Raw genomic sequence first — 18,162 nt, forward strand, 5'->3', positions numbered from 1 at the left:
ATCCCAAGGAAAACAGTTTAAATTTATTCAATCCCTTAGAGCTTTTAATCTGTTTTCAAAAATTGCATTTGCTGCCTCAATTTTTTGGATATTAAGGTATGTTTATCTTTTAGAAGCATACTTAAATACAAACATTCAGAGTACAATAGTAGCCAAGAACAGTGCAAGCAGGTAGGTCACTTAAAATAAAGCGTTCACCGCATACCAGGAGGTTTGCAAGAACATTGCCGGCTTTAAGGTATACTTGAAGGACCCCTAAGTTATAACAGTTCAGAACAAATGAAGTTGCAGCTGTGCGCGGCAAATACTATTTTAAAAAGCGCGTTCCACCACAGCTTTCAAGGTGGATCTGGTAGAATTTAACTTAAAACCGTACTTTCCCGTATTAAAATAGATGCCTATTTTAATACGGCTATAAGTACGCAAATGTCATATTAATTACCATAATGTCAAAATAATAAGAACAGTTAATATATTTTTAATTGTTGTTCTCCAGTTAAAGGCACCTTTTTAAAACTCTAATTACCTTCTCCTTGAAAGCCTTACATAGTGGAAAGATGATTAATAATTAGATAGCTACATATATAATCAAAATTCTTTCCCAATCATTAGGTTCATACTCGTTGGTCGCGTTCTATATTAATGCACTCGAGACGAGCACATTTTAAAATATGAAATCCTCGAACGCGTTATATTTTTATTGTTTGATCCGATGAGTGAAATGACGCGGCGGATTGGATTTGTTTCTTTTTAGTTCGTGTTCTCTATTTTGTTTATCAGAAATGAGGAATTGTGTAATCATGTGCTTATAAGAAGTTGATTTATACCAAGACCATTTTGACTATTCATATATATATAGTATACCTATAATATTATATAAATAAGCAGCTTAAATATAAGAGTCTTTCCTCCAACTTCGATTTTGTTACAACACGTATATTACGTATAGTCCCCGGCATGTTAGTTGGCAAGGTTTTGGCGTAGTGGGGGCAAGTTCGCGCATCGTACACTTAGTGGAACAAAAACTGTTCACTTTTATTGATTGTCATTATGGTTATTGCCATCATTTATTTTTAATCTTGTATATAAACAGAGCAGAGGAATTCGTGACATTTATTAGGTGTTATAAATAAAACATAATATGCATTTTTTAATTAAGTAAAATAAATATTATTATTAAAAATTATTTTAATAATATATAATTAGTATTTTAATTAAATTTTTCTGGCATGTCTGCGTAAAACGGTATTTGGTCCTGGCATTGTAATAAACGTTACAAAAACTAAATTTAAAACAACAACAATTAACAAAACCAAAACAAAATCAAAACATAATTTAAAACTGAACTCGTACCAAAAAGTCAACAAAAATGGTACAACTTTCGTGCCGGCAAGTGTAATCGAAATGTAAACGCGGTGCGGGAGGCAAGGGTCGACTAACGCACCAATAGCGCGCTGTGATCGGCGCTACGTCATACCGCGTCCCGCTTCACCACCAAAGAGACCTAAAAAACGACTTCTGCGCATCTAACGACTCTTGCCAAGTTACAAGCCGAAAATTATATTTGCGTGTTGCTCCCACGAGTATGTAAGTTCTTGCTCCTATTTCACCATGCCTCCTGCTGATAGAGGACAAATTGTTTTTAATCTATTTGATTATTATTTATTACTTAAGATGTCATGTAAAATATGGTGTAATGGTTTCGCTCCTTACAAACGTTGTGTAAAAAAACTTGGCGATTAAAAAGAGTGGCGGAGAGTTTATTTCCAGTTCTTCTCTTCCGTTCTACGCACTTGATTTAAGAACTGGCAGTAAATGTAAATTCACAATTATTTTTAATTTTTTTGACGTTCATAAGTGTACTTGTTTACCTATATGAATAACGACATTTTGATTTCATTTGATTTGTCCCTTTGGAGTTGAGTTACTCCTGGTAGATAGTGTAGGTCAGGACAATTGAAAATACTGTATATTTGATTGTTATGATTACTTATAAATAAAGGTACGTTTAAATAAATAAATTATAATGAATTGAATCGGTCATCACCTGGTGATCACATTATGCAAATAAATAAATGAAAAGCTAACATATTATCGAATTTATTATTAATACTTTAAATCCGTTTGGTGCCGGATGGTTTAAAAAGATAAATTCTTTTATCTAGAACAAAGAAAGGCTGAATTACAAAAATATGATAAAAGCCAAGATTAAAAACGATCCTGTTGAAGGAAAAAGTTTATTACGATGAAGGATAACCTCTTAACGGCTTTAGAGTAGTGTGGATGCGTCCCATTTACTTTAAATCACCAATATTTTTAATAAAAAATTCCTTGTATACTTTTTCTTCTTCTTTAGGGATATATTTAATTGTAATACAGAAATAAACACCGCAACGTTGTATGGTTCCCGATTCAAAGGATAAGGATCATTTAAATATAAGTCATTATTGTGTAGCATAACACAATTTTAGCCTTCTTTACTGTATTTATTATATTATACAAATTCCATTCTAGAAATCCTGAAAAAGTTGCTTAGGTCGTGATTACAGAAATTTTGGAAATTAATGGGTTTGTAACTAAGCAAACGAGAGAGCAAAATACCGCCGGCTGAAGGCTTATACAATATATTTCTTCAATTGTGGTTACAAATTTGTACTTTTTTCTTTATAATTACAGATTATGTATATGTAAATAATTTTACTATATCGTAAGGCAATTGCCGGCGAGTTGTGAAGCGAAGATTGGCGCTTGTCAGGCTAAACACCTACTTTTCAATTAAAATAAAACAAAGCAACCTAAGCAAAATCTCACCAATACAATAATTTTTACTTTTAAGATGTAATTGTTATATTTAAATTATTGTTATTAATATTCTAAAACAATATAATAAAGTCATATCCACGCAATGTTAACGCTAACCAGAATTAAAGAATCGAGTTAAATTCAAAAACGGATGATTTTTAAAAAATGTATTCGAGTGAACGCATTCATTTATAATAAGAAACCGAACTGACTGGAGAAAAAAAAACGAGCATACCCTTTTCGAGTTTTGTACGAAAAGAGCGATCTTGTGATAAATATTGAAATATGGAATGAGATGTGATACTTTTTGTTCTTGAAATAAGTTGGGGTTCTTTATTGTTCGTAAGAAACGTTATGTTAGTCATGATTCGAAATAAAATATACTGTCGTTTTGCCAAGATCAAGAATTATGTTGTTTTCAATTTCCTGATCGCGAAATTATTAAGTTATTAAGAGAAAATATATATAAATATGTTAAAGGGTATCTGAATAAAAAGCTATTAGAGATTTTAAACTTATTTACTTAGTTTGATAATAATAAAAGCCTTTATTCCCTAACCAAATACATACATTTACATAATTAATAATAACAATGTATTATTCTCCCATATAATGTTTACAATAATAAATTTTAACTTATTTTTATTTATTTAATTATATCAGCTGTCGGTTGGTAGGGTTGTCTTCCAACAACCTCTCCTTGTTGTTTTTTAGTTTCCATTCGTCTCCTTCACGAGCTGATCTTCACCATACTTCCGGCAGATTGTCATCCCATCTTTTTATTCGACGGTCTTCTTTCTCCCATCTCTGGCATACCACATAAGACGTTATTCGTGAAATGCTATGCATTTCTTGATTTCTGATCTTTCGATTTGTCTTTCGCTATCTTTGTATCGTTTTGAGGTGTATGAACTTGCATGAATGTGGATGGTGTTTTAAATACTAGTAACTAAATGATGGGTATTGGGATTGATCTGAATTTTTTAGAAGAAATGTTAATAATTTAGTAATCTATCTATCTACAATCCTTCATACTACTACAACTGATCACTACAACTGACCGACTATTTTAATTTAGACTCAAATTAGATAAAGTATTAAATACGGAACCCGTATCACCCAACCGTAGGCACGCTTTACAAAGCTTTTTTGTATACGTTTAGTTTTTTAATTTCTCCCTCTTAATGGCGTTCCGAACACTTTACTGCTTGTATCCTGGAGTCCGAGCTACTGTTTTATGGCCTATTAATTTTACTAGTGTTATTGCTTCGGTCAACTTGTATCGCTAAGTGTTTAATTTTAATTTGTTAATCGAAATAGATTTTATTGCATTTTATACAATTTGATTTTTATTTTTAATAATATGCTATGATTTAACATACTTTAGAGTTAAGTTTTTTTTTTATAAATCTAAGATATAATAAAATCAGTAGCGCTACAACCTTTTTAGATTTAGGCCTTAGATTTTTCACGATATTTCAATCTATGGGCAAATAGGAGATCTGTGCTTGACACGCCGTCGAGTTTTGGTGTCTAAGGCAAGGTCACGATGTTTTCCGTCAGCGTTCGAGCGAATGTTGAAACGTACATAGAATATCCATTGATCACAGCCGGGAATCAAACCTACGACATCAGGGATGAGAGTCGCACGCCGAAGCCACAAGTGAATAGGCCAACATTGCTGATCTAGATCATTAGATAGAGGTAGAGGCCCGTCTTGATACAATACAAGGCAAACCCAACTTTTTCAAATTCCTCCGTCAAATACAAACTATTTTTATTATGTAACTCTGTCACGTACCTTTAGATTATAACAAATAACCAGCAAATAGATAATAATATAAATTACAATTTATTATAAATATATATTTTTTTGTTTTTTTTTGTATGATTAGGAAATATTCTAAACTGTTTAAAATTTGAATGTGTATTCCGTTTTTGGCTTTTTTGTATAAAAAAACGTAATGAGTTGAAGGAATGCTGATGAGCAAATAGATAAATAAATAAATAAACAATCATTCAATGTGCACGATTTTATAACTCAATATTAATTCTACATTTATGGGTACGGTATATAAAAAAATTAAAGACAATTATATTTTTAAGTATACATATTTATTTATAAATTGCGGTCACATGATATAAATTTATTTATTTACAATTTAATATTACATGTTATGTAAAAAATAAAGATTGCGATTCACTGGCGACCATTTGAACTTACTCCGTGGTGGCGAACGGAATACTGGACAAAGGGTCGTCGGTTCGATTCTAATCTTCGCATATTAATTTCAAGCTTAAATCTCCAGAAGCTGCATGTTAGAGGACAATAAATAAACATTTAATGACTAGAGCGAAACGTTCCAAGCTTCTCGTAGGCATTCGATAGGGTAACACTTAAATTACTTAATAAATAGTAATAAATATTTTTAAAATTAATTATAATATATTTAAACGAGTTTCGAAGACTCCGTATAGTATAAAAAATCGTATGAAAAGTTCGAATAAATAGCGTTTTTTTTTAGAGTTTCATGGGGTCGCGCAGGGTGCCATGCCGGGGCCGCTACTTTAAATGTTATATGTCAGTCAGTGTCGTTTAGTTGTCGACTACGTTAAGGTAGAAAGCCGCGAAGGAGTCGCCCTTGGAGCCGACGGCGCGCGCTTGGTACTGGCCGCTGTCGTCGCTCGAGGTGGAGGCGATCTCAAAGCGGTACTTGGAGTTGCCTTCCATTGTGAATCTGTAGCGGGTTGATGTTTCGTCGATGGGTTTGCCGTCCTTCAACCATTGGAGTTGGAGAGGTGGCTGTAACATAATTTAATATTAAAAAAATAATTCATATATTTATATTAATTATACTTAGTTTATCTGTAGTAGAATACCAATGCTTAGAAGTTTTCCTTGAAACGGGTTTTTTGCTTTAAATGCGCCATCTAATTTTACTCTAAAAAATGATTATTCTTACATTTTTATAGAAAACCTACGATTACTGGCAATAACATTTGATACATTATTAATAAGCATTATAACTTAAATATTATGTTTAGATACCTTCTCCAACTCAGCTATGAAGGCAGCCGGCTCAGCGCTAACTGTAGTCGTGGAGTTAGGGAAGCTGGTGTATTGGGGCGTAGTGATCTCTTCGCCCGAAACACGAACGACTAACGTACACGACGAGAATGATTCACCCGCATCATTGAAGGCCTCGCATGTGTATACACCTGTATTTATTAAAAAAATTAATTAGCTTATCTTAAATTAATTTATCTTACTCGTAATATATTAGAACAATGTTTTAGATAAAAAATTGCGCCTCATTTGTTTTGACATCAAAATACTTAGTTGGGAATAAAAATAACTCTAACACTTCCCTGTCAATGTTCTTTTAATATATAATATTTTAAAAAATATTAAATGTTTTGAAATATGTATAATAAATAAATTCTGGCAAATTTATAAAAAAATCATCATCTTTAATCTTCTAATATTTTTTTCGTTAGAACGTAATATCTTCGTACATTCTTATGAAAGCCTTTATTAAAATTGCTTAGTAGCTAATTAATAGAAAGTCAAATATATTGTAACAGTATACTAGAGTTAGTTAGGAGACTTTGTTCCAATGTCCCTTTTACTTAAAAAAAAACTACTGACCAGCGTCTTCTGGGAATATCTCAGCGATGTGTAGTTTGTGAATGGAGGCTTCGCTGGAGTACTGGAAGTCCTTCGAAGGCTTAATCTCCTTGTTGTTGTGCAGCCAGACGACGTCGAAACGATCGGCACCCGTTATTCTGATGACACGTTTAGATTTGAAATAAATGAATTGTTCCCGGTCTTCGGGGCAATTAAATGAATTGTTCCCGGTCTTCGGTGCAATAAATGTGAATTTAGAAGCATTCGTTTATTTCTGACGTTCCCAAGTCTTTTAATTAACATGTAAAAGCCTGCAACTCACTAGCTCTGGCATTGAGTATCCATGGAAGTTGGTATCACTTTTTCATATAAAAAAAATTTCAATCATGGCATTAAAACTGAAAAGGAACACATACTTAAAGAAACCAATTCTTTTTTATATCCGTCTCACCTGCATGACAATGTGACAGCATCTCCATCGTTGACGATCTGCGAGATGGCATGATCCACTATCCTCGGAGGTTTGTCGCCCAACTTCGCGCTGGCACCTCCGTCTGATGCTGTGATACACACTTTGTCATTAAAATATAGATTTGTGGAAGCTACATATCTACTGTTATATGTTTTCTTAAGATATACTTTAAATTTTAAAGGAATATTAAATCTTAAGTTTCCAGGCTGCTGAAAATAGTTAAGTTTAAAATTAAGAAATTAGAGAAAAATTATGTTCCAATTGAACTTACCTTTAACACTGACGCTGCATTTGGTCTCAACTTCTCCCTGACTGTTGATTGCCTTCAGAGAGTACACACCCTCATCTTCTGGGAACACTTCATTGATGGCCAACGACGCTACGCCGTTCTTGTATTTAAGGTCAACAACCTGCAAAAACAAATAATCAATAAATTTTGTATTTTCTTTAGAATAATATCACTCGTCAAATATTTCAAATAGTTCATAAGAGGACCGTTTAATTTTTTTTTATTTGCTTAATACAATGTGCGTTTGTTACATAAATGAAATTTCCAAAACAATTACATTATTATTAATTTCTGCTATTTAACTAAGAGACAGAAAAGTGGCCAACGCAAGCGCAACGTATGCGCCAAATGTACAACTCCAACATATCTCGGACGATTTTTTTGTGAATTCTGTTCTCATCTACTCACCTCAGAGGAGTGCAACGGCTGCCCATTCTTGAACCACTCCACTCGAGGGTCGGGGTCTCCCCGCACCGAGCAGGAAAGCAGCAAGGGCGCGCCGTCCCTCGCCGCCCACGCGTCCGGCAGAGCGCGCGCGAACGATGGCGCGCACATGCTCGCGTCGGCCGCTGGCACTGAGGTATTCAACATTTAGATACGTCACAAATACACTTAGATATTATTAAGTCAAAAATGTTGTCCACAAGTTCATTTTATTTATGATATTATTCCAAATTGTTATTATTAAAATTTATGAATTTATCGTTATCGAAATTAAAAAAAAACGTTTACACGTACGTACGTACGTATTCATTCATATATAATATACGCTGTTTTTATCGAAATTATTTTTAAACGCCTGACAGAATATAATAGCAATATCACAGATACACAAAATGCAGCTGATTAAGGATTCTGAAGCCCTTTTTATAATTGACAATTTGCGTAAATAAAGAGAAACTATAATTTTGTTCACTCACATATTAATTCCTTTGTGGCACTTCTCGACCGAGACGCAGAATCCGAGTCAAGTTTGGAGCCATATTTCTTCTTGCTGGCCTCTACCGAGCTCTGTGGTGAATATTTGGGCCTCATCGTTGTGGATTTGCTTGGGGGGTCAATTGTCACCTGGATACAAACAATCAATGTCATTTTAAACTTTTAAAGCTATGAACGATATGTTTTTTGATGGAAAGTAAACTAAGCTTATAAAAATAGAGTAAACAATTTGTTTAATAAAAAGAGTGAATTCCTTTTTTGAAAAAACTGGACATTTAATTAAGTCTGTACCTTAGTCTTAGTAATGATCGGCACAGGCGCAGGCTTAAGGTGTTTCTCGATGTATCGTCTCTCGCCTGAATGCAGCAAGTTGTGGGCTAAGGCCGCTTGTTCCTCGCTCACTACTTCACCTGCAAATGGCCAAAACATATGAAAAATCGAAAACAAAATTTAATGTATAGAGAAGAGCACGAGATTCTTCTTAGAAAATTGTATGAAATTCAGCTGATGAGACATTAACAATAATTTAGATAAAGAATATTCAACTAAAAGAATAACAGGCAATGTAAAATTAATCTTCAACAAAACATTTTGTTTGCCGGGAGAACTCAAGATAACATCTAAGAAAATATTATAGTAATTTGTTTTTGATGTGAAACATCTATAGCCGCACGTAAAACCGATTTCTGGCGTGGCGACGCATGCCGTGGCGACGCATCGCCACGCTATATGATATACAGTCTAAATGCAGTAGTAAATTTCACACTAAAAATATTTAATGAAAGTAATGTTTATTCAACAAATAGTCATCGTTATCTGAAAAACAATCGTAATATTTGATTTTAACATTATGACATATTTAGTTTCTATCACAATCTGTTCTTTTCTGCATATTACATTTTCAAAATAATGTCGATGTTTCACATCTGCCAGGCGTCCCGTGACAGCTCAAATTTTTTTTGAGTTTATATATTATAATAAAAGTGTAGAAAAAGATTCTAAGTACTGACCCTCGACAATAACGACGCATGAAGTCTCGTCCGTGCCGTGCACGTTGGTGGCGACGCACGAGTACTTCCCGCTGTCCCCGGGCTGGCAGTCGATAATCTCCATCGTCACCACGCCGTCGGAGTTCGACATCGCGTAGTCGTACTTCGATAGCTCGCGTTTGTCCTTGTACCTGGGCGAAGTAAACGATTGATTAGTCCCATTCATTTGTTTTAAATACTTTCCTTCTTCTTCTTCTTTCCTTCTTTCCTACTTTAATGTTTATAGGTTTTTTTAATTGAACAGGGGGCAAACGAGCAGAAGGCTCCCCTTTTAAGTGACACCGCCACCCATGGCCACACACGCGAGTGAGTTGCCGGCCTTTATCTAGTCGTAAAACATTTCGTTTTACTCAACAGTTAATCATGACACTAACCATTTGACAGTTGGAGGTGGTTTTCCACTCAAGCAGCATAGCAGCTTGCAAGTGTCCCTGGCCTGCATGACCCTGGGCCTCAACTGGAAGGTGAAGGATGGAGCGGTCTCGCTGCTTTCTTGCCAGAAGGTGTACGGGGTGGGCTCGCGGCGACGAGGAGCTTCTGGCACATGCTGTCTCTGTACTTTAGGTACCGCTGGAATATAAAAGAATAGTAAGTACTCGATAGTCCTATATAATGCCAGTTGCGTTTCATTAAATTATGTTCAATTGTTTTTTTTCTTTTATGTAATGCAAGGAAGTGTAAATAGGAATATTAAACTCGAAAACTTATGAAAAACGTTAATAATTATCACATAGTTCACAATTCAGAGAAGTACTCACGTTGTACGTTTAAGAAGACAACTTCCTCTCTGAAGCCGTAGTGGTTCTCCGCTCGGATGATGTACTCGCCGCGGTCTTCCAACTTGGCACGGTTTATTATGAAGTAGTAGTCGTCTCCCGCGTATCTGAGGGTTAAAAACATTTATATTTCATACAACTAAGAACGTTTAAATGTCAAGTAAAAGACAATAGAATTATCGGCGAATTTAAACGGGTCTGTAATTTTAAAAAGACAAGAGCTGGTTAACGCAGTATTTTTCTATTTAATGAGATTTTGTATGTCATATAGTGCTGACATGAATAATTATGATTTTGTTTATTTATTGAAGTCATAGATTTTGGCGCGTTAGGGAAAAGTCACAAAAAATCCCCTCAAGTTAGCTATAGTCAATATTTTAGTATTTGTGATTTAAAAACTTTAAGTAAATAATACGATATGATTATAAAGATGTATTAAATACCTATTTATTGTAAGTGTTGTTTTTTCAAACGTAGAATACATTTTTTGAAAAGATTTCTATCTTGTTACACACGTTTTATTTTTATTTGCATAACCAACACTTTTCATAAACATTACCAAACCAAATGTATGTTATGTATGTATTAAAAACAAACTACCCTATAATAATGCTGATATAATAAGTGATTTAGGGGGAGTTATACCTCTTCATGTACTTGACGGATTGGCGGAGCTCCCTGTTGTTGTGGCTCCAGGTGACGGTTGGGGCGGCGCAGGCGATGATACGGCAGTACAGCTTCACGGATTGACCCTCGTAGCAGAAGGCTGATTGGGGCTTTATCACGAACCGTGGCGCCGCTTGCCGACGATCTGTTCATTTTATTAATTATAAATTATTTAATAAAACAGAAAATCCAGAGGCTAGACAACCTTTTTAGGCCTGGGTCCAAGATTTCTGTTTCTTTTCATTATCATATGTCAATCTAATAGGCAAGTAGGTAGATGATCCTCCCCTGCCTCCCACACGCTGTCGACTTTTTGGGTCTAAGGTAAGCTGCTTTCTTCCCGATTCCTTCGAGCTAATCTTAAATGTGTACATAGAAAGTCCATTGGTACCTCAACCAATTGGTGTCAACTGAAGATACTAGGCCAACATTGCTCTTATTTATTAAATGAGTGTAAAATTGTAATAGCTTAACGCGTTATGATGAAATCAAAGTGTGAAGAGTACTGCCTCTCAACTAAATTTAAAAGATTGTTTTCTTCAGGCTTTTACTCACCGAATTGTCCATCGTAGATCTTCCATTTCTCAATAAGAAGTTTACGCAGAGAACTATATTCGCTGATCCTTCCGATCGGCAGGACGAATGATGACCAGTTCTGAAAGGAATTCATTAGTAAGTTTACAAATATTACAGTTATTAATAAAATTACTGGTTATTAAGTTCTTCAAATCTCTTAATTAGTCCAAGTTTTGACAGCGCTCAAGGGAGTATTGCCAGAATACTCAAAAATCCATTTTTTTCCGGATAACGTAGATAAACACATATAAACAAACATACACAAAATAACAATCAAAGAAAAAAAATATGATAGAACTTTTATTAAGAACAAGGAAAGTTTTAAGTATGTAATGCGTGTGTGCTGTGGTTGTAATTGACCCTGACTCAGCATTATGCTGAGGAGTAGAGTGTTCCACAGCGCTGGTCAATCCGCCAGAGAGCACAGCAGCTAGTTTAGGGTTAAGTTTTGCAATATTACAATAAATACTATTTCAATTCGGTTTCACCCACCTCGTATCTCCTACGAAGCCTGTCCCGCATAGCCTCGTAGCGTCTGGCGGCGATAGTAGCGGTCCTAGAAGCGGATGCGTCACCCGCCAACCACTTGTGCATGAGGCACTCATGGGCTGTCAGACGTTTTCTGGAATTCAATATTTACGTAAGCAGAAGTGCCTGTGATCATTTGGAAGATATATTTATTTTCCACGTTGTTGAACATCTTTTATAATCTAAACAAAACTTACTCCTTGTTCTTAACCAGCAGCCGCCTGATGAAGTCCTTGGCATCATCAGATACGTGCTGGAAAGCTTCCTCGTCGAACTCCCAGTCGCAGGCCTTCACGTTCTTCAGGGTCTCGATGTCGTTGTTACCCGCGAATGGCGAGAGTCCAGACAATCTGAAGAGTAAAATTGTTACGTACAAATAAAACTTTTGTCTATCTAAATCTATTTTAAATAATTTTTTATATATCATAATATGTTTGAAAGCCAAATTTAGGTAATCTTGTAATGTAAAGTGATATTTGCACACATTTGAATTTAAGTTACATTGCTATCACGTGTTTTCTGTGGTTGCACTCCTCCTTGACCGAATTTTTTTAAGTCTTTGTTAATTTGACAAGAAGTATATTTGGTAACTCACAAGACGTAGGCCAAAACTCCAACGGCCCACATGTCAGTGTAGAAGCCAACCGGTTCTCGCTCCACGATCTCTGGGGCTGCGAACTCAGCAGTGCCAGTCGATATCTTGACCACTTCATTGGGATCTAATTTCGTGGCCAGGCCAAAGTCGATGATCTGAAAATGTGATTAATAAATCGGTTTTAAGGTATTGAAGGTTCCTGTGGCTTCATCAACATGGGAGATTTCATGACTACCGCGCCAAAGGCACACACAATGTTTAGTTAGGCTTCTTTGAAGACAGCGTTGTTTGCCTTCAGCAATGTTAAATAAAAAAAATATATTCTTAGAGTGAAATCCAATCACAAAGAGTGATTATATTATTAATTTATATAAAGATATTATTTAAAAAATGTTTTTGGTTTATTTAAAACAAATGTTGCAAATAAACTCAAAACTGAAATGTCTGAAGACCCTAAACAATATTGTATCAAAAATTAAGTATGTTTTTAGTAAGTGTGAGATTTACCTTAACGTCAGTACCAGTTCTGGTCTGACACATGACGTTCTCAGGTTTCAGATCCAGATGAATAATGTTTTGTTCGTGCATATGTTTGACTCCTTCACAGACTTGTCTCATATAGTGCGCTGCCTCGGCTTCGCTCATGTTATAGCCGGGTTCGGTTATTCGCTCGAATAACTCACCACCGGACAAGCTGCAAATTAATTATATTGTTTTAAGCAGTGCTTTATTTTTATATTTGATTTTGTTTAATGAGTACCTGTAGGAATACTTAATAATATAAATAATAAATAAATAAAGCTATTGCATAGATTGTATCACAGGGTTTGAGCGCAGCAACGCAATTAAGAATTTCCGTAACGAAAATAAAAACCTAACACACGATGGCGCGGCAATATAGGTGCGGCCAATACGCATTAGAGCGGGTCACACACACACAAACCTACTAAATCAGGTTCATATCTATATTTTCTTAGCAAAACCCTTTTTAATAAAACAAAATACTCACAATTCAAATATCAGCACCATCTCGTCATCATCTTCAAATGCATCATGAAGGTTGATCAATTTCCTATGGTGCAGCTGGTTCATAATGTCTATTTCCTTCTTAATCAATTCCTTCTCCATAGCGCCGGTGACGGGAATGAATTTAGCCGCAAATATATTTCCGGTGGCTCTCTCGCGACATCTATGTACCACGCCGAATGCACCTGTGCCTACAACATTACATTAAACCTTAGGCATCTAGTTTTAATGTACTTTATAAATTAATTCATTTATTAGAATATAAGGCATGTGTTTTTAAAGTTATTTCAAAATATATAATTTTATGATTACATTATAAAGTCGTTTATGTTTAACGCTAGAAAATATGGTATAAATAAAAAATGTGCAATTTTTAGTTGTGATTTTGACATACTAAATTATAATATAGCTATTATATTGACACATATATAAATATATAGTTCAAACCGTTATACTACTATAATGAAAAATTATTAAAGCTGATAAAATATTCTAATATATCGCTTATAATTTGAATTTATTATATTGCGTTATACATATGTCCCCCTTAATTAATGCCGTATAATTTAAAGATCAAAGGGTTTCGTCAAATAAAACGCATTTTAAGTAAGGGAGATACACCTATAAATAAATTAAAATGCGTGAGAGATAGATGCAAATAGATAGAGCAACTACATCGATCTATTCACAAACAGACCTCTGGTACGTTTCCGTTTAGATGTTCTCACGAAGTCACCTGCGAAATTCGACATTATTTACATGGACTTAGGGTTCAAGTTCAACTACTCGGGTTAGTTTGTGTTAACTAAATTTCTCAAGCAACTTCGTGAGTTAAATTCTACTTGACATGCGTAACTAAATCTATTTTTTTGGTCTACCTACATAAAAGCAAGTAACTGCTCTATGCAAACTTCAATTAATAATCAGTAATACTGTATCTATATTTTCCGTTATAAATGCCCGTTAATAAAATAACAAATTAATTATTATATATCATTTTCGAGAGTAATTTTTAAGGGTAGTTCGAAAAATATTTTCGTAGGGTAGCTACAAATGTTAAGTACTTACCAATCTCCTCTAAGATGTCGTATTTGTCGTAAACGGAGCAAGTTTGAATCTCGACTGGTTGCGGCACGTATTTGCTGTAAATATCGAATACATAGCTGTCGTAATCCTTCACTGGGCCGTGGTCTGCGTTCGTTCGTATACGTTTGCCGGTTTCGTCCACTGTAAAATGATTATGGAAACGAAAATATTTAATTTTAATTATACCAAAAATTCATCTAGAAAATAAAGTTTTTGATTAGTATTTATTTAAATCATTATTTATTACGTTTATTAATTAGTTATTTATCCATTAATTCTTTAAGGCCAAAAAACTAAAACTTCTTCAAAGTCGATTTCAAGTTACATTTTATTGTATACCTAAACTAAAAAAAATTATTTCTTGAAAGTTTTGATTTACCAGGATATTCCTTCTTCTTGAACTCCTTCTTAATAATAGACTTAGTTTGTACTAGGGACGTGGGTTCGCTTGGCTCCGAACGTCCGTAGATGTTCTCGGCGTATACGCGGAACTCGTATTGTTTGCCAGACGCAAGACCTGTTACTGCCATCGTTGTAAACCTGAAATTAATATTTTTCAATAAGCTCCATATTTAGAACTCGTATGGTATATGTTTACATGTAAATAATGTAGTAAATACAAAAAAGCCTATATATGTAAAATACCTGGTGTTGCCAACCCTAATCCAGCTAGACATAGGGTGTTCTCGTTTCTCAACCAAGTAGTTGGTGATATCCGATCCGCCGTCCCATAGTGGAGCACGCCAGCTCAAAGCTAGTGAATCCACGCCAATGTTGTCTACCGCTGGGAAGCGAGGTGGGTCCGGACGATCTAAAAACATTAATTTTTGTATACTTTTACGATTAAAAGTAGAACTCGTTATATACATTTTTATTATTTTATAAACGTAACATAATTTCAGCGGTATTTCCAATCTATGTTTTTTAAAAATTTCTTATACTTTCTAAAAATATTTTTGACAATATCATTATGATAGCAACACTCTTAGGTCAAAAACTATAATATTCGTAGAAATAGTTCCTTCATATGAAAACTGTGTCCACTGTGTTTGTTTCTACAGCACAGTAAACTTCTTGAATAGAATTATCAATGTTACCGCTAATCTCGATGTGAATGCTGGCAGAGTCCTGTCCCAATTCGTTCTCAGCCGTGATGCGGTAGGGGCCAGAGTCCAGTTTGCTCGCGTCACGAATTGTTAATATAGCGTGACGTTCTAAAAAAAAATTAGTTTTATACACGAGTAAAACTAGCTTGTGTCAAAAATCATAATAAATAATAGTAAATACATGTAAGTAGTTCTCACTAAAATAGTTGTTTAAAAAATATACTCGTACGTAATATTATAAATTACGCACGTATACATTATAGTTATACGTTTAAAAAACTTTAAAATGAATGCTATTACCTTTCCTCTCAACGTGATAGTGCAGTCCAGACTCGATGGTCTCTCCCTCCCTGACCCAGGTGATCTTGGGAACCGGATGTCCGGTGAAAGGAATCTTGATCACGACATTTTCGCCCTTGTCGAAGTAGGCCGTGTCACGGAAGCGTGGTGGGACGTTTAGTTTTGGTGCAGCTAAAATAAAAACAATTTTAATATTACCATCGGGACATAATCTAATGTGTACGTACTTATACGCACTTGTACGTACTTATACGTACTTGTACGTACTTACACGTATTTGTACGTACTTGCACGTACTTGTACGTACTTATACGTACTTGTATGTACTTGTAGGCATGACCAACAAAACGTACCAAATTAAGATATTGGACAAGGAGGAGACCTCCCCTTACTCTGTAAAATCTTGTTCAACGTGCGCCATCACTCTAATTGTGCTTGACTAGCGAAAGATTTATTTTTTATTTACTATTTTACAAGTGAACACCGACTAATTTAATATAATAGAGATATTGGTCTCGGTATTGGTGGTTTGTAGTCATCCTTAATCTTTAAAGTGTATATATCGTGGAAAATTGTACTACCACAGTAATGCCAACAATTTTCAACGTTATACATTTTTAATGGCCTCATTTAAATATAATTTCAGTTCAAGATAAGAATCTCAAAGAATTTGTCATCTGCCTCTCGAGTACGGAAAGGTAAAGTAAGCCAGGAAGTGTATACTTACTCATAATGAGAAGTTCAGCCCTGGTGCTCTTGGCACCGGCCTTGTTGACAGCTCTGCACTGATATTCGTCCGCATCCTCACCGTACACCTCTAGTACGGTCAAGAAGTGGTTGTCGCCCTCGCTCCATATGCGGTATCGGGGGCCGTTCATTATTTCACGAGCACCTGTAACATGAGCCAATTTTTTTAACCAGTCTTTATGTACACGTGTAAATAAGGTCGATGGCGGAACGTCGTGAAGCGCGTCACATCTGCCCCTTCTATTACCACTACTACATAACGATCACGACCGCTCTGTCAAGAAAGTACCAGATAAAAAGAAGTAAAGAAGGTTAAAGATTTATTGGATTCAATCTTCAGAAATAATTATAAAAAAAAAGATTCGTGGCCTAGATATTATTAAGTCCTCACTTTTAAGGAAAAATCTTACAGGTACTATAGTGTAAGGCACTTACCCTTGTACCAAGTGATGGTAGGCCGAGGTACTCCAGTGATGGTGCACTGGAACTTGGCGTTATGGTACTGGATGCAGTTCGCGTTCTTCAATGGTTTCACTATCTCTGGCGGAGTTGCCGCTGGAAATTGAAATAATATTGAAAAAAAATCCTCTAAAATAAAGTTATTATAAAGGAAACCTATTTAAGGAATTCGACCCTCATAACAGTTCCTTAACTTTTTGAGGGTAGATTCAAATATAAATTATAATAGATACCTGCAGGATCCTGTGCGTGCACTTGTTGGCTGTTAGTGCTGGGTGGTGATAAACCTGCCTCATTTTGTGCGACCACTCTGAACTCGTACTGGCGTCCCTCTATGAGGTTGGCGCAGTTAAGTTGCGTGGCCACGCAGAGACCAGGGTTCACCCTCTGCCAACTCTGAGAGCCCACTTCGCGTTTGTCTACCCAATAGCCTAAGAGAATGTGAATAGATTCGATTAGTACATTATATAAACTATATCGTCCCTGCCAAGAAAATATATCAGTGTAATAGTGGAAGGAATGTTCCTTTTCCATTTTTGATATACTAAAATAATTATAATTATTTATGCGATAGCAATAAGAAGATAGATAGAAGCAAGTGAGTCAATGCAATACCTTGTATCCGTGCACCTCCATCACTTTCAGGTTTGTCCCATTCAAGGTGAACGAAGTGTCCTCCGACTTCCACGATCTTGGGTACTCCAGGAGCTGATGGTGGGTCGAACGGCGCCTTAGCCTAAACAAAAGGTAGGTTTTGAATAAAAAAATTAACGTAAGTAAGTAATTTAAAAAAAACAGAGTTACTTGTGAGTTGTGCGAGAATATCTTTTATACTATTGAAACCCGTAGAAATGTTAGTTAGTTAGTGGATTTTTAAGAGCAAATTTATGCTTCAAAAAGTATAATAAAATTATTTTTCCGGCTTGATAAACACATTTTAAATAACTATCAAACACGTTTGATATAGTATATGTAACATACCTTAACAGGATTAACACCTTCGAGGGCGGGTCCGATTCCATTATCATTAGCAGCGTGAATCCTGAAGTTGTATTCTTGTCCTTCGGTTAAGCCGTGCACTGTGAACCTGAAAATTTTATATGATACATAATAGATTA

General features: G+C 35.2%; 1 protein-coding gene across 43 annotated transcripts in view; it reads right to left on the reverse strand.

Moving 5' to 3' along the window:
- Nucleotides 1–4,900: 4,900 nt before the first annotated feature.
- Nucleotides 4,901–18,162, reverse strand: part of LOC110994581 (twitchin) — a 107,414-nt gene continuing 94,152 nt past the window's right edge. For 42 of the 43 annotated variants that reach the window (XM_045632150.1, XM_045632190.1, XM_045632188.1 and 39 more), the window contains 28 exons: nucleotides 18,026–18,131; nucleotides 17,660–17,780; nucleotides 17,278–17,475; nucleotides 17,021–17,140; nucleotides 16,566–16,730; nucleotides 15,839–16,009; nucleotides 15,530–15,646; nucleotides 15,078–15,243; nucleotides 14,812–14,972; nucleotides 14,415–14,573; nucleotides 13,330–13,537; nucleotides 12,828–13,014; nucleotides 12,321–12,475; nucleotides 11,923–12,075; nucleotides 11,690–11,819; nucleotides 11,177–11,276; nucleotides 10,601–10,766; nucleotides 9,938–10,062; nucleotides 9,554–9,749; nucleotides 9,141–9,310; nucleotides 8,422–8,540; nucleotides 8,112–8,259; nucleotides 7,600–7,766; nucleotides 7,174–7,312; nucleotides 6,882–6,990; nucleotides 6,452–6,588; nucleotides 5,852–6,021; nucleotides 4,901–5,605 (listed from right to left, as the gene is read on the reverse strand). In XM_045632150.1, coding sequence (XP_045488106.1) covers nucleotides 5,399–5,605; nucleotides 5,852–6,021; nucleotides 6,452–6,588; nucleotides 6,882–6,990; nucleotides 7,174–7,312; nucleotides 7,600–7,766; nucleotides 8,112–8,259; nucleotides 8,422–8,540; nucleotides 9,141–9,310; nucleotides 9,554–9,749; nucleotides 9,938–10,062; nucleotides 10,601–10,766; nucleotides 11,177–11,276; nucleotides 11,690–11,819; nucleotides 11,923–12,075; nucleotides 12,321–12,475; nucleotides 12,828–13,014; nucleotides 13,330–13,537; nucleotides 14,415–14,573; nucleotides 14,812–14,972; nucleotides 15,078–15,243; nucleotides 15,530–15,646; nucleotides 15,839–16,009; nucleotides 16,566–16,730; nucleotides 17,021–17,140; nucleotides 17,278–17,475; nucleotides 17,660–17,780; nucleotides 18,026–18,131 — 4,270 coding nt within the window. In that variant the 3' untranslated portion in view covers nucleotides 4,901–5,398. Of the gene's footprint in view, nucleotides 5,606–5,851; nucleotides 6,022–6,451; nucleotides 6,589–6,881; nucleotides 6,991–7,173; nucleotides 7,313–7,599; nucleotides 7,767–8,111; nucleotides 8,260–8,421; nucleotides 8,541–9,140; nucleotides 9,311–9,553; nucleotides 9,750–9,937; nucleotides 10,063–10,600; nucleotides 10,767–11,176; nucleotides 11,277–11,689; nucleotides 11,820–11,922; nucleotides 12,076–12,320; nucleotides 12,476–12,827; nucleotides 13,015–13,329; nucleotides 13,538–13,962; nucleotides 14,083–14,414; nucleotides 14,574–14,811; nucleotides 14,973–15,077; nucleotides 15,244–15,529; nucleotides 15,647–15,838; nucleotides 16,010–16,565; nucleotides 16,731–17,020; nucleotides 17,141–17,277; nucleotides 17,476–17,659; nucleotides 17,781–18,025; nucleotides 18,132–18,162 lie in introns of those variants that run through there. The other variant, XM_045632187.1, reaches the window with a different exon arrangement.

The sequence above is a fragment of the Pieris rapae genome, chromosome 18 (genome assembly GCF_905147795.1).
Source record: "Pieris rapae chromosome 18, ilPieRapa1.1, whole genome shotgun sequence".
NCBI classification, from domain to species: domain Eukaryota; kingdom Metazoa; phylum Arthropoda; class Insecta; order Lepidoptera; family Pieridae; genus Pieris; species Pieris rapae.